Source organism: Phalaenopsis equestris, unplaced genomic scaffold (genome assembly GCF_001263595.1).
Source record: "Phalaenopsis equestris unplaced genomic scaffold, ASM126359v1 Scaffold001048, whole genome shotgun sequence".
Classification (NCBI taxonomy): domain Eukaryota; kingdom Viridiplantae; phylum Streptophyta; class Magnoliopsida; order Asparagales; family Orchidaceae; genus Phalaenopsis; species Phalaenopsis equestris.
The window spans coordinates 264,910-290,069 of NW_018165487.1; the positions used below are offsets into that span (position 1 = coordinate 264,910).

A 25,160-nucleotide genomic window follows, 5' to 3' on the forward strand; every position below is an offset into this window, starting at 1 on the left:
AAATGTGATGTTCAAAATCATTAAAGGTTATCCAGATATAGTAATTCTCACTTAAAAAATGAAAATGAAAGGATTGACAACAATCCCTGAAAAGAAAAAAAAAATATAGGATTGAAAGCAATCCAAATGAAAAAGAGAAAAGAAAAGAAAGAAAAAAAATATAAAAGTGAGGAGATGCCAAATCAAAAATTGGCTTCACTCGACCTACCTAAAGGGAAAACCTAAATACATTCCTGAACTTATATTTATGGATTAGCATCCCACATTTCAAACTAAGGACTAATTGTAGTAGACTAGAATTTGATTAAAGACCTCTTACCTTGTTTCCCTGTGGGATCGATAAACGGGACTCCACTAGAGCCCCATATTACTTGAGCGATACGTATACTTGCGTTTAAAATTGTGACTTTACAAAATCATTATAAATATATAAATCTGGGTTCATAAATTCTTCCATATTACAAGTTGCATCAAGTTTTTGGCGTCATTGCCGGGGGTTTAAATATTCTAGTAGTGGTGTCAAATTATTGTATTTTTAGGTATATAAAAAGTCGTTGTCATCTGACTCGAAATTAACTCGTTAAAATTAAACTAAAAAAATAAATGTAGAGTGCTGGATTTGAACCTGAACCAAATGTATACAAAACAAGATGCAGAACCATATTACCACAAGAGCAGTTACGATTTAAACTTAGATATAAATATATATAATATATATATTATTATATAAATAATATGTGTAATATATTATTATATAAATAATTATATAATTTTTTTTATTTCGAGCTAAAACGAGTCGAACACGAGCTAACAAAGAGTTGTTCGTGTTCGGCTCGTTTTTAATTCGAGCTTTAAAAACTTGTTCGTGTTCGACCCGTTTACTTAACGAACAAGCCTAACACGAGCTAATTAACAAGTTGAACACAAGCTGTTCGCGAACAACGAGCTTTTTTGACAACCCTATTCATATCACATGAAAAAATTATTACTATTTGGACTTAGTGAAATACACCTTTTAGTGCATAGATAAGGCAGTATGCAAGTAAAAATTGAAGTACAGGTGTTCGTTATATAAATACACAGGAATTGCATGGTATGTATGTAAATATTGCAAAAATAAAATGATTTGTGAATAAAGGTTTTCATATTAATAGAATTTGACTCGAACATAAGCTAACCATGAGAATACAGACTAAAATGGAGATCAAAGAAAATAGACAGAAGAAATCATTGCATCAGGACACTTAATATAAATTTGCATCAGGTGTTCAATAATAAAAGTCGACGTGATAATTTTTTCAAATAGACAGTACCTAAATAAGAATGATTTTTAAAAACCAAAAGGTCGCTACAAGTAATCCTTTGTCATTATAATATTATAGTCCTTAAAGTCAGCAATTACTAAAAAGTCCTTTTTAGCAACTAAAGCATACAAGCACAAAATTGCAGAAACTTAAACCTTCATTTCATCATTTATTTCAACATTTTTAAATATCATTATGAGACATTCTATATTTATAAAAATAAAAGTATGATATCAAAACCAGTAATACATACAGACCGCCTGAAACATTGATATTTACAAATTAACCACTCAGATGATTTTTTTGAACTGTCGAGCCGAAGTATTCGCGTGCCACGATCAAGCTATCGAGAATTCGATAAAAACAAAAAATATGGGCTGGGATTTTACCTAAATTTTGATATTTAAGAGAGAATTTGAAAATTGGATGAACGAGGATGGTAGATTTGTAAATACCAAGTTTCGAGTGGGATGTGTGTAATCGCCCCTAAATACATACTCAAACCTAATAAAGCAGTAATATAAACCATTAAAAAAAAACAGTAACATAAAAGGTCTAACATGGCCTACGATGAAGAAAATGCTCCAACATGGAGACCAAAAATGCAATATAAATCAAAGATAAGGCAATCACAAACGTCCAAAAACAAGAAATTTAGGATAAAGTAAAATACAATCAATATGGAAAGTGTAACTTTGAATGCTCCAGGTACACAAAATCTAAACTAAAAGAAGGCTACAACGATGATGATAATGATTGTAAAACTCTAATATCAATACTCCATGGCTTCGAAGAATTTGATTATGACAAATGAAAGTTTTAGTACTCTTAAGTAATTCGGGGCACAATTATTAAAAGGAAGGCTGAGATTTTAGCATAAAGATTGTATTAATTCCTTGCTTGGATGGAGCCAACCTATTCTAATATATAAGCCCGATTTTTGGTTGGATCCGATCTTAGAGACTACTCCGAGTAGGGCTTTGATCGAATCGGGCCAACTCAAAATAAGCTCAAATTTACATTTTATTTGATGTTGTATAATTTAATATATACATATACATGCGTGTGCATATGCATATTAAATAATTTTTAAAAATAAATAGATCATTTCAAATTGTTTTGAAACTGACTTGATTTGAACCAAACCTGCTTGCAATTGAATCAATCGAGCCGAGAGTTGATTTGTACATGTTCTATCCAATTTTGAGCCGAACACTAAATTGTCCCCAAAATCATATTGCTCTGAGACCTATTTATAGTTAACTCAACTGTCATTCAAGGGTCCTCAAATATCAGAGACCTCGTGAGGCAACTAAGAAATTCGCCTAAGCTTCTATTGACAATCTCAATTTGAACATTGCTTTGAGGCTAGTATGACCAAAGAATCAAAAAAGGGCAATTTTGAGCTCAACTTCTTCCATAATATCTTCCAAAAAATAACTAATAAATGAAGCATCCCAGTCAGATAATATAGTCTTATAGGCATTAAGACTAAACTTACAACCTTATTAAATAATGGAGAAACAATGTAAGATGCATGTGATATTTGGTATCATTTTTAATAGATGGACCGTCATTATTAATATCTAATCATGTCTAAGCACAATATCAGGAAACCGAATGACAAATTCCATATTTAGATCTTCTCATGATTTGTGTGGTATGGGGAGAGCAATATAAAGATCAAATTTTTCTGACTATCATTTGCTAGTTGACAAATACGGCATCGAGTAATAACATGTGCAATGTCTCTCTTGAGACTAAACCAAGAGAAAGTCTTTGACTATAACAATAGACTTATCTCATCCAAAGTGTTTGGGTATTCCATTTGAATGGCACTTTTTCTCAGTAAGAGAGTCAAGGCTGAGGAATCAAGGATGCAAAGGAGTACCTTAAAAAAGAGGTTCATATCGCCTTTTGATAATCTGAATGGATAAAAGATTTTCTTTTTTAGATGAGAACGCATATATCTAAATAAAACTTAGCTGGGGGGATAATTGAAGATTATTGTTGCAAATCCAAACAAATTTATGTTCATTGAGTGTAGAAGTGATGACATTTGACTCATTGTGCCAACTGCCTTATTCTCAATGTTAGCCTTATGTTCGAGCACAAATTGATTAAATTGCACTTCTTATGATGCAATCTTAATTTCTTTTGAGAGCTAAAATATTTTAAAGCTTTGTGGTCTAAAGAGAGCACAAATTCTCAAGATAATTAAAAGACAGTGTCATCAATAGAGAAAAGCTTGCACTACAATATAAAATTCATGATCATAGGTAAAATATCTTTGCCTGGACTCATTTGTCCTCTTACTAAAGTAGGCTTCTAGATGTTCTTCTTGCATAAGAACTTTGAGAGAGAGCTTTGGAGGGTCGAATTTTCAAAAGATAGATTGAATTGTAAATAAGACACTGCCAAGAGATTTTACCCTCATTTTGCGAGGACTTTTTAATTTGAGTTTTGAGATTTCCCATAGACTCAAGCCCCTATGGTTAATTATCCCTCACGATAATAGAAGAGCACTTTCGATTAAGGCTAGTCATTGAACATATAATAGCATCAAACACAAGGTTTAAGTCATAGAATTCATCACTTGAAGCTTAAAGCCCATGGTGGGGGAATGAAGACGAAACTCGGTCAAGATCACGTAGTTTTGTCATCTCGGGCAATCGTAGCCCCTGATCTACTTAGTCAGAGGAGGTAGTCGACTCAACTTGACAACAAGATTCTTGCCAGAAACAATGGGTTATGTCGTCCAAGAGATCATTGTAGATCTGGGGTGGATATTTGTCTAAGAGAATAAATTTAATCAGTCTTAGCTAACAAAAGGCTTTGTGTCAATCAACCGTACACTTATGATTTACAACTTAAAAGAGCAGAAAGTCGTTGGGGAACATATGGGCTTCAGATTTAACCGTAATATAATGGTGTCATTTGGCGACAACCACCCATTCAAACTGCTCTGGTCGTATCTGCTATTTTGTTATGTCATTTTGCGGCAAAACGACACAGACACAGGACTCGGGCCACGTCCTTACTGGTTTGATTGTGAATATATTGATATATTAAACATGACATTAACACTTTATGAGCTAAAGTCGGTTAGATATTTATCACCCTAAAAAAACTGCTGCGGAATGTGGATGAGATTTGTTTTAAGACTTTAGCAATTGATTTTAGCTTGGATATTTTAATTGATTATTTTGATATTATTGATTTAAAAAATTGACCCTTCTAGTTAAAATCTTCTATCAACTCGACCATCATTGGGCTATTAAATATTTTAAACTTTTTTTATATATGAAGGGGGCAATTAATTTTGTCACTTTAAGCTTTTCAAATATAAGTCTTGTCGACTCTTATCCTTATAAAGAGGAAGATCAAAACAATTTAGTGATTTAGACTTGTAAACTCTTATTTCACAATTTTGGACATTTACGAGGTCTTACTAGACTCGTCAACGTCAGTTCTTGTAAGGAGAATCAGACTAGTGGGGTGGGACTTACAACCCTTGCCCTATAAACAAGGCAGCCCGATTAGCCCATGCAATATTCTCGAATCTAGTATTTGAGCATTTTATAGGTTGGTTGGAGCACATGCGGGCATTAGAAAAATATGCGTAATTGCTTTGTTTGTATAAAGCATATACAACTCAAGAGTATCTTCATCTAAGCCTTGAGAGCAAACTCGCATTTCAAAATATTTCATTCGACTAAGGAAATAACCATAGACTTTATATAGATTTTGAAATCATTTAGAGCTTGAGTATTTGCAAGAGCATTATGATTTTATGCTTTAAAGAAAAAGATCGTCTTCTGTTTGCTAGTAAGTATGTTGTGAATCTGATGGCGGGGCGATTAATTTCATTTTTTCTTTTTGCCTTAGAGCTTAAGTCTAAACAATTCAATTTTGAATTGATTTCCAAGCTAAATAAGTTTAATTTGAAGAGCTTAATCTCTTAAAATATTTTCAAATTTATGAGCTCAAGTTTTAAAATCCACATTTTTAAACTTTGAATTTATATTTTTAATAGCTTAGAATTTTAAAAATTTTAAAACCTTAAGAGCCTAAATATTTAAAAGCCCATGTTTTAAAACAATTTTAAGACTAAAGAGTGTATATTTCAAAAGCCCAAAACTTTAAATATTTATTAAAATCCTAAAAGCCTATATTTCAAAAGCTCAAAAATTTGATTTTTAAAATTTCAAATGATTCACATTTTATTTTTATTTTGTAAGTCCAAAAAAATTCCCAAAATTTTTTATTTACAAATCCAAAATTCACTAAAAATTTGGTAGCCTCCAGACATCAACCCCCATTTGGGAGCACCAAAGATTGTCAACCTTACCAACTATTGATTAGTTCGTGAGACACTGCGGTCATGGAACAAAAAGTATAAATTTAACCTGCGATCTTAAAAGACACAACAGGTCTTTAATGTGCCTGCACAAAACGATTAGCTCGCAAACATTTCTCGAGTGGTACTTTATTTTCCACAAACGGTACTCAATTCTCCATGAACGGGTACTCCCTTTCTTATGAGCGGATATTTTAAAATCCCCATTTTAAAAAAAAAAGGTCAAACGAGTCCGCATTTTTCCCCGAACGGTATTTAATTTCCCCATGGATAGGTACTCGCGCTTCCTCAAATGTATATTCTGAAAACTACCCCTTTTTGCCCTAAAAATTTATACCTTCTGAACCTTCAAGTCCAATGACAACAAATAAACACAACATATTTTTCTTATTACAATACACAATCACAAAATAAAATAAAAATGCAGAATAAGCATTTAAAAGGATCTAACAGGGGCTCTGGTTGAAGCATGTGAAGAAGAAGACAAAGATGGGAGAATTGCAGTGAAACGGACGATCAAAGAATAAGATGCATTCCTGAAATAGGTAAGAGATATACCGTTCCTTCGTGTGCCTTTTGAAAACGACTGTAGATTTTGAACAGGAAGAAACTGGCGAAGCGGAGGAAGAATCGCAAGAGAGCACGTGCCTAGTGCGGCTTGTTGCGACAAACGTAGAACGAGAGGGGAGAAACGAACGATAAACAGTGCCAATCCTCTTCTGAGTCGCTTGGTTATTTCCTTTGTAAATGTGAGAAAGAGTGGAGACAGTTACTTCACTTGAGCAGGTAAACTTCAGCGGAAATAGAGGTAAACAATAAATTACTTAATCAATTAATAATTACTCAATTAATTAATTAAATTTTAATATTTTTATTTATTTTCTTTCTCTCTCTTTTTATTTCGTGGTCAACAAGAACTTGACTTATTCCTAAACTTACGGCATCATAAATTATCTGAAAAAAACATGTTGAAGTGGAGAAATTTTAATATATGTGGATTAGTTAAATTCACTTTGATATCTCCAAAGGCCAAAGGTCACCAAACACTCATGTAGGGCTGTAAACCAGCAGAAGCCTGAGCGAGTGTGTTCGTGTTCGGGTCGAATAATATTTTTCGGCTCGAAATTCAAGGAGATGAGTCGGAAGAGGAAGAGGAAGATGACTCGGAACTCGGAAGAAGAGAGGAAGAGGAAGACAAACAACAAACCCTAAGCTCTCGCCGCCGAAACCCTTTCGCGATTTTGAGAGGACAAAGAGCGCGACCATCGTCGACTCGCCGAACGCCTTACGCGATTTTGAGAGGAAGGAGAAGAGTCGCCGACTCGCCCAACGTCTTTCGCGATTTTGGGATTTTGGAAGAGGGAGAAGCAGCCGAACCCTCGCAATTTTTTGAGGAAGTAGAAGAGACAGAACTCGGAAGAGGGAGAGGGAGAAACAGCCGAACCTAAATTTATACTTTTATATTATATTATATTAATTATGTAACTTAATTTATATAAATATATAATATTTATTAATAATTTGTTATATATTATAATTTATAGGATTTAATTTTTAAAAATTTGATAATTTTTTTTTATTTTAAAAAGTTTTAATTAATTACAATTTATAATATTTAATTTTATGAATATGTATTATATGTGTGTCTGTATATTTACTTGTTTATTTCTTTTTGAGCCAATTTGAGCCGAAAACGAGCAAACAAATGTTTGATTGTGTTCGTCTCGTTTATATTTCAAGCTTAAAAATTTGTTCGGGTTTGGCTCGTTAAGCTTAGCGAACGAGCCGAACACGACCTTTTTGCGAACAAGGAGCCAAATTGATAGCCCTACACTCATGAAGGCCATACTTTTGTCTGAAAATGGAATTCCAATCATCACATTCATTTTGAATATATCACAACCTCGGCCATCTTCTCAAGCATGACATCCAACTAAGGAATGGGAAATTAATACTTGATAATAGTTTTATTGATGGATATATTAACAATGCATAGGCATCATATTTGATCTTTACAGGAGATAAGAAAGATCCTAAATAGCACAAGGGGCACACTCCCACAAATAAAACCCTTACATGATAGATCGTTGAACTAACATTTGAGTTTAATGTGTTCAATTTGGTTATTAAATAATAAGGTTTATTAACGTGTTCTTGCTGGTGGTGGAATAATAATGTTAATGAAAAGATAAAATATAAAAAATTTTGTTATAAAAACTGGTTTAAATGTAGAAGCTTGCCGAACTAAGAAAAACATAAGGATGCACGTAGGGAGTCTAAGAGAATAATTTGTGATGCTAATAATTTTGTCTTTAGTGATATTTATAATAGATTATTTAGTAAAGAGGGTGAAAGATATACGTATAAACTAACCAAACAAAGAGAAATGAAAAATAAAGATTTAATCCAAGTAAAGTGCATTAAAGATGAAAATCAAAAAGTATTTTCCTTGGAAGAAAATATTCAACATAGGTGTGTGAAATATTTTGATAAACTTTTCAATGAAGTTTTTTAAAATATGATCAATCTTAGTCATCTTAATATTGTTAATGATAATAAAACTTTTCTATTTTTACCTTCACATAAGTAAAAAGAAAGTTGAGGAGGCTTTAAGGAATACCAAGAGTGAAAATTTTAGACCTGATGATATCCCAATAGAAATGTGGAAATATTTAGAAGATTTGAGAGTTTTTTGGCTGCTAAAATTTTTAATGATATTGTAAAAAGTAAAAAGATGTATAAGGAGTTGAGAAAGAGTATTTTGATCCCATTTTTAAGAATAAATAGAATGCACAAGAGTGTGCAAATTATAGAGAAATTAAGTTGATGTGGCATGCATTAAAGTTATAGGAGAGAGTAATTAAACATAAGTTAATACTTGATACAATGAATTCTTATAATCAATTTGGATTTATGTCGGGCAAGTTTACTGTGGAAGCTATGCATTTATTAAGTGGTTTGATGGAACAGTTCAGAGAAAATAAGGAGAATCTACATATGATTTTTAATGATTTCGAAAAACCTTATGATAAGGTTCCAAGAGAAGTTCTTCGGAGAGTTCTAGAAAATAAAGGTGTTAATATGACTTGTATTCACGTCGGTTTTATATTTTAGAATTGTTACTTGTGTTCAAACAGAATGAGGATTGACCAAGCATTTTTCTATTTCAGTTGGATTACATCAAGGATTGACTTTAAGTGCTTTAGTTATGGATGCTCTTACTGGACATGACAGAAGAGGATGTACCTTTGTGTATGTTTTTCACTGATGATATCCTTTATGTGGATAAAAATAGAGAAAGAGTTCAGGAAATAATCGCATTATAGAGATATGCATTAGAGTCTAAAGGCCTTGATTTGAGTAGATCTAAAACTGAATATATGAAATGTAATTTTAGTAGTAGTAGATCTAATGGTTGAAATACAACAATGAGTGATTAAATCATTAAAAGGAGTGAACATATTAGATATCACGTGTAGTAGAATTAAGATTGGATGGTTGAAGCGGAGGAATGCATTGGGCCTATTGTGTGAAAGAAAAGTACCGCTTAGACTTAAAAGAAAATTTTATAAAACTGTGGTGAGATTTGCAATGCTTTATGGCGCATATTGGCCTATAAAAGAGAAGCATAAAACTAAGTTAAGTGTTGATGAGATAAGAATGCTTAGGTGGACGTGCGGTTTGACATTTAGAGACAAAATGCGAAACGAATGTATCCGTAAAAGGGTTGATGTAACTCCAGTGACAAACAAAATTAAAGAGAGTCGTTTGAGATGGTTTGGACATATTAAACACCGGTCATCTAATGATCCGGTTATAAGAGTAGATATTTGAGATTTGACTTGTGTTAATAAAGATAGAGGTAGACCTAAAAAGACTTGGGCATGTTGTATAAAAAATTATAATAATTTATTATAATTAAATGAAAATATAACACTCAATAGGACACATTGGAGAAAAAAGAATTCACGTAGCCGACCCCACTTAATGGGTAAAGGCTTTTTGTTGTTGTTATTGTTGGGTAAGGCTGGTTCACATACTAAATTACATGCATGTTGGATTCCAATTAGATGGAGTTAAATTAGTTAATGAGTTGATTAACCTCAAATAGGATGGCAAGGGACTCATAAAAACTTATCATGGAGTATTCTAGGTAATAAGAACGGAGATTATACTATCACTACTATTACTCTTAAAACTCTCATCAACTAACATATGAAGTGATTCAAAATAATTTTCTTGGCTCCAAATTTTAAGATAAAAATTTTGGACTGTCAGAAGTGACTAACATTCAACTAATATAGTCGCGGTTTACCTACAAGTACACGGCAACATCTATGAGGAAGAAAGCACACCAAATATGATCATAATATATGACTAAGTATAGAAAAACAATATATCTTTGGGTGAGATACATGTTTGTCTTGTCAAACCAATCAGCCCTGTAAAATTATGGATATGGTTCAGTGGTGGTCTTCATCCTAACCAGATTACCACTGTTAATAATGAGTTTGTATGGTTAATGTTGTTTTGCTTGGATGGCATAACTTCTAGAGTAAGACTCCAGTCTTTCTCTGAGAAAGAGATTAAATGTCCTTGCTTGGATGGCATATCTCATATATAGTGCCACAAAACGCTTATATGAGGGAAGTAAATAGCAAATAAAGGTTGATCAGAATCATCAATCAGAATGTTCCTCAAATCACTAATCATGAAATTAATGCATTAGAATATAATCTATAAGCATATATCCTTGAATGGGAAGCAAAAACATATCCACGTCAGATAAATTTTGTTAAAGAGAATTTTTTTTATGATCCAACTAAAATCACAACCATGTTTGCAATACATATTTGGATTGTCGAAGGGATTTTTTTATCCATCTATCCTGCCTTCTACCTACCTTGGGCATATTTGAATGCTTCATGAGTGCTTCAAGATGTTCTTGTCAAACTATAACAAACTAGCGCACCTCATACTTTTTCTCTTCAAAACCAAGAACACTAGTCACCAAACTTTTCGATGCATACATTGCTGCCATCTAATTCTTCTAAAACTCTTGCGTAAGTTCGTTTAAAACAAGAAGATTGGTTTTCTATGAACTATTAGAAATAATCACTTTATTGCATGACATAGTCTATGAGAATTGAATTGGATGTACACACAAAATAAAAATGAAGAAAAGGGCTCCACAAAAAACAAGAACGTTAATGTTGTTTTGCAATAATCTTATCCAAGAGGATCCACTGCCAAGAACCACAACATTATACAAATAAATAAGACACAAGAGAACATTCTACCTTGAACTTAAGTACATCTAATCTAACCATAAAGAAGACGCCCAAATTCTCCAACAAAACAAGAAAATCTTTTTATTTCTTATAAAAATACAAGAACAATGCAGAGAGATTATTAACAAGGAGAGTTAGACCATACCTGAAGATTTTCAGCAAAAGCCCCTCCAAAATGACACATGCAATGCTCTACATGACCTATAGTGATTGTTTAGTCACCAAGAAGACCCATGCATTAACAATCATGAGACAGACAATATAAAAGCAATTCAACATGGAAAATGGGCGTAACCTAATACAGAAAACTCATGTTAATATGCAATTTAAGCTATAATTGGATGGAATCTTACGCATGTATTATGAAGAGCAAATATATATATATATATATATATCTATATATATATCGTATGTATGTATGTATGTATGTATGTATGTATGTATGTATGTATGTATGTATGTATGTATGTATGTATGTAGTGAAATTCAAACTATACAAGAGAAACTACAGAAATGATCTGATGTACCGTACTGGTACAGCTTGTAAGTGTTTCAGTAGTACACTGCCTAAAAAAGAAACGTATTTCTACCTGCAAATAAAGACTGATGGCCCCAATTTAGCAATATTTTTTGTTAGAAGCTGCACTGCTTCATTGAGCACATGCCCTGAACCAACATGTTCCAGAAATTAAAATGGTCTTGCTGCTTCTTCCATCATCTTCTTCAACCTAGTCAGCCTCTCTATTTCTTTCAAAGCCTAAACCATGACAAATATTCAGTTATGAAATCAAATGAAGCATAATGTTATTTAACGCTAGAATATTTTCTTGGTTCCTCAAACATCAAAAATTCTCTTGTGTTAATTATCTTCATTTACCTGCACTGCAATGTCGTCTGGACTAACTGAGTTGAAGTGCTCATAGTCAAGTTGAGAAGCAACCTCTACAAGAAATCAAGTATTAGTTAGTGCTTCTTAATTATCCAGGGAGACACATAATTTGATGAGACTACTCTAAATTTACTTAGGAGTGACACCGTAGCATCAGCTGTTCCATATCCACCTTTCAATTCATTGTAACGCGTAGTAAGATTCTCCATCTGTATCATGGCCAGAACAGTTACGAGAAGCTAAAGCAAAACAGCCAATTTCAACGGAAGAAAAATATTTATTAGTTATTTTCCTTTGGCTGTTCTGTTTCACCAAGTTTTAATTCCCATTCAAAATACAGAATCGAAGAAAATCACATGAAGATTGGCACTGGTTTCTTTACTCTTTTTGGTGAAGGGGAAATGATCTTAATTTACACTACTCCAACAAAAATTCTATATAATACTGGATTCTAATAAAAAGTGGTTCTACAAGTTGTTCAAGTTTTTAAGATGGCTTTAAGACTGAAGTATAATCAGTAATTTTATAGTTACTTGAGGAATGAGTAATGTCAAACCAATAATACTTTCGTTAAGTTTTCACTGAAGATGGAACTTTGATGGCCCACCAAGAAAACATAAGAAAAAGTTCTGTATAGGGTTAAGGCACAACCATCTCTAGAAAAAACATGCCTATTATGACATTTACCCATGAATAGTAGAACAAAAAAAGGGGCACTTACATACATACCACCCAATTCCTTTGATTTGCATACTTAGCACCTAAACTTTACCTTTCGCATTTAGGCCGCCCAAATCTTTCATATCACATCAAAAATATCACCATTTTAACTTTAAAAAAATGAAGTACACCATTTTATAAGGTAGAATGTGTGTAAAAGTTGAAGCTTAGGTGTTAGATACTTAAATAAATAGGAATTGAGTAGTATGTATGTAAATCTTCAAAAAATAAATATTACAATAACTTGAAGAGCAGAATGAGTAGTTTTACTTCTAAGAAATAATCATCATCTGATGGAATTTCCAATTCAGAAGAGGAGCCTCCAGCCATCAATATTTCATTTGCTAGTATGTCTAGGGGAACGTCAATCCATAGTGATATGCCATCCCTCAAGAAAGCCCTTCAAGTTAACGGGTTATGAAAATCTACATGAGCTATTAAATGCTTAAAATCAAAGAAACAATTGGACTTCCAGATTTATTACTAGAAAAATGAAAGGTAAATAAGATGCCTCTCAACTTACAGATTTGTTGAGCTTTGCAAGGCACCATCCCCTACACAGACAACCACACGACCCATAGCAGACAGCTGCTTTAGAACTTCAGTCTGACAAGCCACAATATATTGCGTAAGAATTATCCACAAAAGCAATTTTCAAAATGGATTATGAAGAAATTTCTCAAAAATACTTCAGATTCTCGAAACTTCTCGTCATTTCTCTCTTGAAAAGATTTAGCAGAAGAGTCGCCATTAGTAGCTTGTTCAACCACACTATCACTGCACAAAAGAAAAAATAGAAAATATAAAGCAAAACAAATATTGTACATGGATAAGAAGGGGGGGCGATGCTTTTTTGAAGAAATAAGAACAGATTTCAACCTATCAAAGTAGTAATATTTCAATGCGTCAGCTAAAACCTTCCCCAAGTTGGTTTTCATTGTGCAGTTCATCCCTGTGCATCCATCATTTATAAAAATTAAGATTGTATTGTAGCTCAAAACTTGTAGTATTTTATCAATAACATTAAGTACGAGATGACCCAACAATGGTGATTGAGCAACAATGGTGATTGAGGAATATTTTATCAATAACATTAAGTACGAGATGACCCAACAATGGTGATTGAGGAATATATATATATATATATCTACAAAGTAGGTAATTATAAGATGAAATAGTGCCACTTTGACAGAAGATTAAATGAAGAAGCAATACAGCGAGGATCTCATATAAATAAAAAAGGATTAGGAAGAGTTAGGGCAGGAAATGGAAGTTGATGAGCTTCCCAAATGAATTTACTACAAAAGTAAAAAATCTGCTACAAATGAATTTACTACAAGAGTTCTGAACGTAGATCATACCAACGAGAAATATGGATGTGCCTTTCAGTTCATTGGAAACCTCAACAGCCTTCTTCTGCATTCATGCTCAATTAGTAAGAAATATTTATGGTTTTGAAGCGCTGTTGTTTATTTTCAAAATAATATTAGAAGTTAAGCGGCAATACTTGACTCACTTTTACTACAAAAGATGCATCAAGCTCCACTGCTGACATTCTTGTGCCTGAAGAACAATTTGACCAAATAGCTTGATTGTGCATTCAAACAAAAAACGGAGACCATCCCCACAAAAATTTCTAGATGAGAAATCAATCTTTATGCCATGAAATTGAATTTTTGGACAATGGCTCAGTCCTCTAATTTAGATACCATGAATATATAAAAGTGCATAAGGTGGTAGAAAAAAGATTTCCAAACTGTAGGCAAAAAAGTCCAGTAGGAAATTGATTAAACACTAAGATTAAAATAAGAGACTAATTAATTACAATAATTATGCATTAAATCCTTGAGCCATACGATTTTGATTATTTCGGAATAAAATGATAATAAATAGCCACATATTTCTTGCTTGAGTGGTGTACGAGATTTGCAACAAAATGAGTGGCGCTCATAATGCCACAACAGATCGTTGGGAGAGTGATGAAGGTGGACGCCAAGTTTGGTGAGTGGGGAAAAAGCCCAGTGAAGCTCAACAGTTGTGGGGGCAATATAGCAAATTCAACCTTAATGGAGGAGCAAGTTACATTACTTTGTTTCTTGGCACTCCAAGAGATGGAGTTTTGACTAAAATACAGAAAATAGAGGTGAAGTCATCTTTGTTACCTGCAAAGTCAATATAAGATAATACATGAAGTTGAGGTGGTAAGTCATTACCAAAAAGAATGTTATAATCGATAATGTTGCTTTGAAAACAAATTAATCATTTTGCTACATTCCAGTGATCAGTAGTGGGGTAGTGCATAAATTAAAACAGTTCAATAACTGCGAAAGTTTTGTTTGAGGCCACAACGGCTCTCCAATTAGCGGATCAGTAAGCACAAAGCCAAAATGAAAAGTGGACATTCATGAAATAACAAGTGGTGTCATTGTAGGAATGGCATCCATCATCTTAGTGTGAGCAAGGAAATCAACGTGATATCAATGTTGAGATAAGAGAAATCCATGAGGGTGTGAGATAACTTCAACACCAAGAAAATAGTACAATGGTCCAAGATCCTTATTAAAAAATCATTCCGCAGAAAAGTGACAAAGTGTTACACGACAGTGTCATAGTTTTCTAAAATAATAATGTTATCAACATAAAATAAAAGATAAGCAAGTGCATCACAATTGTTAAGAATGAAAAAAGATTAATCAGATACAGAGTTCGTTAAGCCAAAAGCACAAAGCAATTGTCATAGCTCATGGTACCAACAAGTGGTGCTTTCTTGCATCTATAGAATGCTTTGAGAAGCTTACACACAAGTGAGGTGGTTGATGTCAACAAAACCTTAAACCAAGAAGATTCCTCAAGAAGATGGCCATAGAGAACGACATTGTTGATGAAAAGTTTATTGAAATTTTCACTAGCCCCAAACCAGTTTTTACTGGACATAAGGGAACAGATTCAGAAACTATTCCATCCCTTCATCTGGCATAGCCTTATGATAGTTATGATCTTTGAGCCCTTCAAGTTATGGTGGCAGGTTCACGGTAATGCGATTCATTTAGTTTAATTGTGAGAGTGACTTTTTTGGGCTTTTTTTTTTTTTGGCTTGAATGTCATCGAAGGTGTTACTGAAGTTGGAGGAGGTTGGGTTGTTATTGTTAAGGATGAGTGTCTCGAGTTTGTTGTGTAGGATGGCGGAGTTTTGGTTGGTCATTAGGGTGGAGGATGCATATGATGATGTTACAGAGAATGGTGATGTGGACGTTCTCGTCTAGAAGCTTGCTCAAAAGAATGATAGGGACATAGCAAGAGAACACCACGAGAAGATTGTTTCTTCAAGTGTGTCACGAGAGGGGGAAGAGATTAAGAGCAAAAGGTTAACTTAACAAATTGTAGATGACAAGATACACAGATTTACATGTGGTGGTGCTGAGATTTATATAGGGACCTTCAGTGAGCTGCTAGCTGAAAAAGACAAGATTTCAAGTGAGATTTAATTTTATTAGTGGTTTGTGGGTAAAACCATCAGTAGCAAGGGTAGTTGATCATAGGAAGTAAGGAATACTTAGGAGATGAGCCAAAAAAATTATTCTTATGGAGAGAAGAGATGAAGTGTTAGGGTAAGTAAGTAGTTTATGAGATAGACTATCATGGCAAAAGCATGCATCCAATAGAAATTTTGAATGAACGCATGAGATAAGAAAGAGAGACTAGTTTCAACAATATGCTGATGGCATCTTTTAGAGTATCCCCCGTGTTTAGGTATGTGCAATGGGTAGTGAGATTAGAGATATTATTAGTGAACAAGAATGTGTAAAAGGTTTAATAATCATCATCAATGTAAAGTGTAGGGTGAAGATTTTGTGAACAATTTTCTATTGAGGCTTTGAAACTTATAAAGACATAATAAATATGAGATGTTTGCGTGAGTGATGCCAAATGATTAAGGTAAAGTGATCAACAATATAACATATATTTGAAACTATCATAGGATTGTATATGTAAGGTCCACATCTGAAATAGTATTTCAAGAGGCTATGAAGATACAAAAATTTATGATTATTATAGTATTTCCATAAATTGCAGTACAGAATTGATGATGATAATAAATCTAAAGTAAGCATAAACAATATGTTTTGAGTACTGAGATTGATGGGCGGCATAATTCATGACGCCATATAAAGAATTCTTGACATTGGACAAAGAGAAAGTGGAAGTGATTGTAATACCAGAGTTAAACCAAACAATAATAAGTAAATATTATTACCGAAAAAGCCAATTGGTGGTTATAACCAACACGGTGAAATAGTAAATAACAATGACACGACACACAACTCAATTAGTGTAGCATTACAAAAAAATGGTGGTCGGTTAGGCGGGTTAGGAAGTGATGATAGGCGGGTGAAATGATTGGATGGTGGTTGGAAGGCAATGGTTGCGTCAGTTGGCAACTAGCATCGGTAAGCTGGAAGAGCCAAAAACGAACAGGTTATTGTTTTCCGGATGACGGCAGCAAAGCGAAAGAGGTGGAGACCAGAACAGCAGGCCAAAAAGTGGGGAAAATAGGTGTTGTTGGGTGGTTGTGCAGGGTTGGCTAGTGCCTGGAAGGGGAGATAAGGATTGGGGTGGTTGGACTGCAGGGTAGGCGGTGGCGGGGGATGGTAGGGGCGACTGGAAGGCTATGAGTTGTCGGAAACAGCCAAGGGGTGGGTTGACAGCTGATTCAAAAGGAGAACAGTAGGGACTTTGGAAGGGTGGTGGCTAGAATGAAGAGAATTGCAGGAAAAAAATAGCAACAGCAGTTATCCTAGGCGACTACAGCGAGGAATTATGGTTGGCAATGAAGCGAGGATGTGGAGAAAAAGAAAGTTTATGACGATAACCACCTCGAGAGCAAGATACCACTCGGCTTTTGAAGAACAATCACCACCTCGGAACAAGGTACAGCCAAAACACCACTCGCTCTTGGATACAGTCCTAGAAGAAAAAAACTTGAAGGCGGCACCAGCTGTCCCGACAGAAAATTCACGAAAACTAATCCAAAGCACAAAAACAATAACATATATAAATTGGGTAACTAAGGAGTGGCCCCCACTCCTCGAATCAAAGAACACCGTCCAAATAGGGTCGGTCAGTCCTCCCTCTTCTATGTTGAACCCAGTTCAGCCCTAGCAGGCAAAAACTGTGCTCGGTTCCCAGTTCAGACATGACGTTCACGTCGTCCAAGGTCACATGACACGACTCCCACATAGTCCCGCATTGAAGGTGGGATGCACGCGTCAGATTGGCTAGCCATTCATTCCAATTAAAGGATTGCCCTTGCACATAAATCCTACCTACAAATTAAAAGCAATAAGATAATGAATATTGTTTAAGAAAAATTTATAAAATGCAGAGAGCAAAGAGGTGAAACCAATGGTAAACTCATGCCATCTCCACTCATAAATTCATCAAAGCTGATATACAAAGTATAAATAGAGTTTATAGTGAAAAGTATAAGTTTCAAGCACTTCAATGGGAGTGTCAAAATGTTGATGGTAATATAATAGGCATGTGGTTGCCGCAAGGTAAGTAGGTGAGACTCCTTGGAGTGAGGCGTTGTTGAGTAGAAATCAATGGTGAGTTAAGAGAAAAATAGTTGAAAAGAAGGTATAGCTAGAACCTGTGAGCTTGAATATCACTTTCTTGACAATAGGCAATATAGAAGCAAGGAGATGAGTAAACAAATAAATAATTTGCGGCTGTTGATTTTTAGGTGGCAAAGAGGTGATGGTAATGCTTGTTGAGAAATATTTGATGTTAGTGACATACTAGGGTGTGGATTGGTAATGCAATTCATATAGGTTGTTGTCTAGTGGAATACATATGAAAGAACTGCAGCATTGGGTATCCTCGAATGTTCGTGATTAAAAGGATTTATAGAGCATGTGAGAGAGATGATAAACTAGGAGGAACATTTGAATGTGTGGCAAAGGGTTATGGCAAATAAGGGTGCGGGAAGCATGCATGGAGTGGGCTTGCTACTGGAGTTGCACAATGGAAGCCAATGGGTGGTTTGCGATCAGGAAGGCTATTGCAATTTGGTGTAGGATCGCACTAGCGAGTGTGCGTAGAATGCTAACTAGTCTGTGTAGAGGTGGAATCAATGTTTCTAGGGTAAGAGATTGAACATGGGAGAAAGAGAGGGATAGGTGTATTGGATCTAAGTTCTTATACCATATTGAAGGTTTGCATCATGGCTCATTCCTTTTTATTAAGAGTATGAATACATGGAAGTGTACAAGACTCAAAACTGAATTTTTTTTCCAATTTGAATTGCAGGCGAAAAACTCCAACCAGAAACAAAATAAAAACATATAAGACTAAAATGAGAAACTAATAAATTATAATAATCGGGCCTTTTTTATTATCAAGAAAACCTAGTTTCTTCCAAAAAGTCGAATTAAGATTTTTGGTAAGCATTGTCGTATTCATGGTTTTAAAAGTCTATCAAAATGCACATCTCGAGATGGTCTCAATCTAAGGTGCATAAAAAAATGCCTCGAGACTTGCACCTCAATGTGGATACTGAGGTGCGTGCCTTCTTAAAATAAAGTGTGTGCCTTAGTGAGTTAATGTAAAGAATAATCCTATTAATATATTATGCATCTAATATATTTTAGATTACATCTAATAAATTATATTATATTTATGTATCTTACTTTATATCTAATATATATTCCATTAGGTCAGCTGCATCAACTCCAGCATTAAGTCAAGCATCCCAGCTGCATTTGGCTATGCGATATTAGCTGAGCAAGGGTAATGTCGAGTGTGTTTTTGGTCAAACAAGAATCATGGTCAAGCGAGTCATGGTCAAGAGAAAGCTTATGAGCTCTTTATAAGTGCAAGTGTGATTGCGAGAATGAGGAGAGACAGTCTAGATGTCGATTGAAAGTCTCATTTTTTAAAATATATATATTTTTTTTAATTAATAAAAACATAGGAAGAAAGAAAAAAATGATTGAAGATGATAAATATGTCAATAAAGTTGAATTAGAGAAAAGTTAAATTATCATGTATAATGACTATTCTAAAAATGTTGAAAGTAAGAACGAGTTCGCTATGGATCCTGATCCCCGTGGAATATTTAAATATTAAATGAGTGCTTACCGTGAATCTAATTCCAAATTATCATTTTAAATAAATGTTTAATATTAAGATTTGATTATTTTTCTTATTATGTGATATTGAATTTTGTGCCTTTATGACAATGAAATAAATAAATATATCAATGCTTATATCATTTTAATAGATTATTTTTTATTTTATGATTTTTTTAAGTTAAATTTTATTCAACATTGACATTTAATGATGAGATTTTTTTTCTTTTTCTTATTATATGATAGTTTATATTTCTATGATAATAAACTATACAAATATTTTGATGGTTTGGGTCATTTCATGAATTATTTTTAATTATGAGCTTTTAATTCTTCGGCTAGCTAAAGCAAAATGCCGCTACACATTAATTTAACTGAAAAACTAAGTAGCAAACAAAAATTAGTTTACTACATGGTTTCCATTTAGTTTTCCTTCCAACATGTTAAGATATAAATCACAAAGTATCTAACTTTTATTAGCAACCTATAATTTAGTTGACTCATCATGGGTGGCACTAAATCAAATACAAGTAAAAAAAAATATAAAAACCAAACTCCATGTTAAGTGTTACGTTCCATGAAATCTGAAGTTCCATAATCTCTGGCAAAGAAATAAATAAGATATATTTCTCTATTTGTTATGAAGTAATGTGACGCTAAATAAAACATATAAGAATAACATGAAATCACAGTATCCACTTATGCATTTTGTAATAAAATTTAACACCAAGTTGGGTGAAACACCATTATTTTAAAGCCAAGTTTGGTAATAAAGCCAATGAATGATTGTAATTGTCAAAAATATGAGATATTTGGAAAAATATGAAATAAGTCATTATCAAAAGCTTTCAAGAATGAAGCGAAGGGTAAAGACACCTGATCAGAAAACCAAAAAAAATTCTCTCTATAACAATCAAAGCACATCCAATATGGTTGTGCAGATCCCTAACTCTACAAGATGCATACAGAATACCTTGTTTCAAGGTTTAGTCTTCTATCCAAGTTAGACAGAGGTTATAAAACAAAAGAATCGAAACTGGTGAACAAATTTGTTGGCCTACTTCAACAGTTGTCTATTTTGTTAGTATTTGATGCCTAGTCGATAAATATTTAGCTAAAAGGAATGGAGCACAACTGCCTTACTTATCCTAACCCTAAACTAAACCTTTTACAGTGACTAGTTCATAGATCAGCCTCTTCCTAAAAAATTGGGAGTTATGTCTTGATCCCCATACTTATTCTTCATAGAAATGGCGAGAATGGTTGTTACATGACCATTATACATGTTTGTCCCTTTTCTGGGCTAGAACCTATACTCTCATTGTTCAATTGGAAAATAAACATGGCTTTTTATGGCAGGATTTCGTTCTTAAGAAAATAGAATTAAGAAACCAGTCCTATAGAGAACCAATGGACCACTAACAGATGAAACTTAGAAGAACCCTAAGCCATTTCTTAATAACCTTCTTCATCAGCCGCTCTCTCGAACAATGCTTATGCTTGATAGCTCAAGAAGAGAATGGTTAGTTTTCATACTTTATACATGCCTGTGTCTTTTCCGGGCTAGTTCACAAAAACAAGACCCTCATTGTTCAATTGGAAAATGTAAGTAACTTCTTGGCAAGCTTCCTTCTTTCTTAAAGATAAATTGACTTAAAAAGCGAAGCTTAGGAAAGCTCTACCCGTGCATGCGCGAACAAGATGTGCTTAAAAAAAGAGCAAAATATGCATCTCACATTGTATAAATGTTAGTTTCTATGGAAGGGCAAGCATTTTCAACGAGATAAATTCATTTTGAGAATACTATTTATTGTTCTGAAAATTTCAGTAAATAAGTCTGGCAACATTGTGCATTTTCAAAGGTAGTCATTAGATCCATCTACTACCATAGGTCCAAAAAAGCTTAAACGGCTTAAGCAATTCATCAAATATCTTGAGTGCATTATTCAAACCATCAGATAATGAGCTCGCAACCAAGTTCCGTAAACGTGAATCTCCGTTTACAACATTAGAAGCACCGCCGACCAATTATCTGACTAAAAAGGATATTCCTAACTAGTATTTGATTCATTATACTAGCCGTCTCTTATCGATTACAAGCGGGAATTTAAATCGTGGCAATATCTAATAAGAAGAAGAATCCAGCGCTTCCTACTCACGACAAAAAATAGTAAATCGATTGAGAGGAAAGACGCCGCACCACAGATGCCCTGAGGACGACAGCTTTTGCCAATTCTAGAACGTCCGATGGACCTCCAGGATTTGGGGTTTCGGAGCGAAATCGGTGAGGAGGAAGTCGGGTGCGAATTCCGTAACGAGAATGGCGGAGAAGAGAGGAATTGAGAGCTGCCGAGAATTGCAGCTCCGAGCGCCATGCCGCTCTGTTCTCAACGAATACATCCATACACCGCATGCAGAATGGAGATATATATGCGTCGTCTCATCCTGATCATCACGGTGATCTACGGTTCGTGGGCCTCACTTTATTTTTATTTTTTTTTTTCAAAAAAATTTTAATTGCAGCATGATTGTAGATTATCACCGCATGCATCTCTGCATGCGGTGTATGTATGCAATAATTTTTTCTTCTCAAAGTGCATCTACCACAACAACAACAACAACAACAACAAAGCCTTAATCCCACTACGTGGGGTCGGCTACATGAATCCTTTTTCTCCATTGCGTCATATTTAGTGTCATATTTTCATTAAGTTCTAGTAAATTAAGATCATTTTTAATACAATAAGCCCAAGTCTTCATAGGTCTACCTCTGCCTTTCTTAACACAAGTCGAATTTAAAACATCTACTCTCCTAATCGGATCATCTAATGGTCGACGTTTAATATGACCAAACCATCAAAGTGCATCTACCACGGTGAACAAAAAACAAGATCAAATAAAGATTATTTACGAGCAGTGTAACAGTAACTGGACAAAGTGGCATGTCAAAACTCACAAGATTTGAGCGAATTTAAAAACAAAACACGAAGGCTTTGTTTGGGAATAATTCATCGTTCAGAAAAGCCCTTTTAAACGTAGCTTTTTATAAACAAGGATACAAAGTTTTATTTCTTACTGATAACAAGTAGTTTGATTAATGATGGTTTTTCAAACCCAAAATTACTAAAATATCTTTTATTTAGAAATATATCCTGCATTCTTGAAATCATCGCCCAACTTTCTTCTCCATCTTTAGCTGGAGCAGGCGAAGATTTCTAACACGAAAGAAATTAGAGTTTCGGTTTCCTTTGTGTCACCAGCTCTTCTGCATTTACTTATGGTGATCGAATGACTTTTTTATTTGTGAAATCGTTGAATGGAGCAGTATGCCGAAAAGAGCTATAGGAATATTATGATTTGAAATGGAGATAATGTGATGTTTCGTTCGACAACTTTTGTTGACGCTACTGTACCAAATGGAAGCCATACATTTCGTTGGCATTCTCCCCATCAGAACAAAGTTGTACCGCTTCCTCAAACGAAGCCTAATAATGGAAGGGGTTCAGAGATTTTGCCTTCGCAGCATTAATAATTAATATTATTATAAAAACACAATGGCCAAGATTTATAATTATAATTATACTTAATGCTAAACCTATTAATTTATTTAATGTGTGTATATCAAAAATGTGTTAACATGAAGCTTGAAGAAATCAAACAGATTAAGTGTCATGAAAGTGCGGTCAGGAAGGGCCCACAAAAGTTTCTTCACTAGAAGATAAAGGGAAATGATTGACCAAGCCTTGATCAGGACCCGAAGTCGACCGAATGCAAGCCATCTGAACCAAAGACCAAGATATATCGAGTCGAGATAAGGCAGCCACCCAACTCTCACCCCAACATCATCAATCATCTCATAAGAGCTTCCGAGATACTTCATCAGGATGTTGAGAGTCACCAAGAAAGACCCCATGAACACACCAAAGGATCATTTATCAAGGGGTGAGCTCCATGTCAGATTACAATGATTCATCTTCTACCCGACAACCTAGTTTCATCCTGGCAACAGAAACTCCTCATCTAGGGGTCGATAGTGAACAAGTGGACTAGAGCAACCAACCCGCATAATCAAATCGACTGATTCAAATTCGAGCAAATTGAAGATCATCAGAAGCCGACCACAACTCAGCATAATCGCATGAACGAGTCTTGTCAAACAAAGGCCCACTGATCTCAGCTAACCGAGTGATAGGATAGTTGAGCCATAGACTCATTTATAAAAAAAATACTTCAAATACTATGTAACGCCCCCACTAAAGCAGGGGTATGCATTTAATTATGCACATTATTCCCCCCTCTTCTATAAATAGAAGAGTCATTTCTTTAGTAAGGGCTAATCGAAAATCCATTCCACTGTTCATTTTTATACACTCTACTCTCTTTCTCTCTCCTTCTCCTTTCTTATGTCATATTCTTTGATTTAACATCCAAATACTCATTCTGACATCTCTAATTATCTATTAAGGTCTTAGAATCATTACTAAATCATTATATATTCAATATACTATCAAAATTTTCTTAAGCAAACACAACAACATAACATTCAAAACAGAAACACGCAGATAATTATGAGTTGTCTCCCACAAAGCGCTTGGTTTAACGTCGCCAGCCCGACGTAATTGTCGGTCGCCATACGGCTGGATGAGGTTTAGTTTAATGTAATATAATTTTTAGATATTAGGTATTTTAATTTAAATAAAATGAGGTCAAAATGATCTCATTGATTCCTACAATTTGGATAATCGAGATAACCACGAGTAATGTACCACTCTGAAAGGTAATACACTACTTGATAATAAGCTCAACTTGATAATAAAAATAAACTATAGAAATAAATGACTTCTGTTTGATCTACAAGTTTGCATGATGACCGACAGATTCCCCTATTCTATATGGGAGTCAAATAGGGTTTATTTTAAGTTTGGGTTCTTTTAAGTTCCCTATAAGGGCAAGCCCCTATAGTTAATTACATCTTAAGCGAATGGATCACTTAAGAAAACTCTCGATAAAAATCAAGAATGTTTTATTTTCATGAATTCAAAAGAAGGGTTTTCAACGAACATGATTGTGTAATTTTCAATAGGGATTGGTTCAAAGGTGAAAGATTTTATTTTAAGAATCAAAGAAAGAAAATTAGGGGGATTAAAGATGCAGAATAGGTTCTTGGTAATCCCCCAAATTATCCTAATGTTTGACTAAATTTAGGATGATATTAATTTAAGTTAACTCTTGCCAGCTTTATTAATTAGGGCTTAGATTTGAGTAATGATGATTTACACAAAAAAGCCTAGAAAGATAAGAGGTTTTACGTCGAGTGACTATCTCAGAAACCTAAAACAAGTTAGAACATGCTGCATATCGGAACTATGCAGGAGCCTAACAAAAAGAGAGGTTTTATGTCATAAAAGATAGCCTCGGAATCCTAAGAATTGTTATTTAAACTAAAGAAAGGTCTTGAACTAGCTG

The 25,160-nt window shown here is 34.2% G+C and overlaps 1 protein-coding gene across 4 annotated transcripts in view; it reads right to left on the reverse strand.

Annotated features, from left to right (window-relative positions):
• LOC110032886 (probable inactive shikimate kinase like 1, chloroplastic) overlaps positions 1 to 22,112 on the reverse strand; it is a 29,270-nt gene extending 7,158 nt beyond the window's left edge. Inside the window, exons 1-12 of one of the 4 annotated variants that reach the window (XR_002294888.1) lie at positions 21,895 to 22,112; positions 14,081 to 14,127; positions 13,926 to 13,980; positions 13,444 to 13,516; positions 13,254 to 13,341; positions 13,088 to 13,170; positions 12,835 to 12,964; positions 11,978 to 12,053; positions 11,833 to 11,897; positions 11,546 to 11,712; positions 11,101 to 11,156; positions 5,980 to 6,403 (exon numbers count right to left, since the gene is read on the reverse strand). Coding sequence is in view for 1 of the 4 variants with exons in the window: in XM_020736664.1 (XP_020592323.1) it covers positions 11,644 to 11,712; positions 11,833 to 11,897; positions 11,978 to 12,053; positions 12,835 to 12,964; positions 13,088 to 13,170; positions 13,254 to 13,341; positions 13,444 to 13,516; positions 13,926 to 13,980; positions 14,081 to 14,127; positions 21,895 to 22,069 (861 nt within the window). In the remaining 3 variants the exon portion in view is untranslated. Of the gene's footprint in view, positions 1 to 5,979; positions 6,404 to 11,100; positions 11,157 to 11,444; positions 11,713 to 11,832; positions 11,898 to 11,977; positions 12,054 to 12,834; positions 12,965 to 13,087; positions 13,171 to 13,253; positions 13,342 to 13,443; positions 13,517 to 13,925; positions 13,981 to 14,080; positions 14,128 to 21,894 lie in introns of those variants that run through there. The other 3 variants (XR_002294889.1, XR_002294890.1, XM_020736664.1) reach the window with 3 other exon arrangements.
• Between the last annotated feature and the right edge of the window lie 3,048 nt (positions 22,113 to 25,160).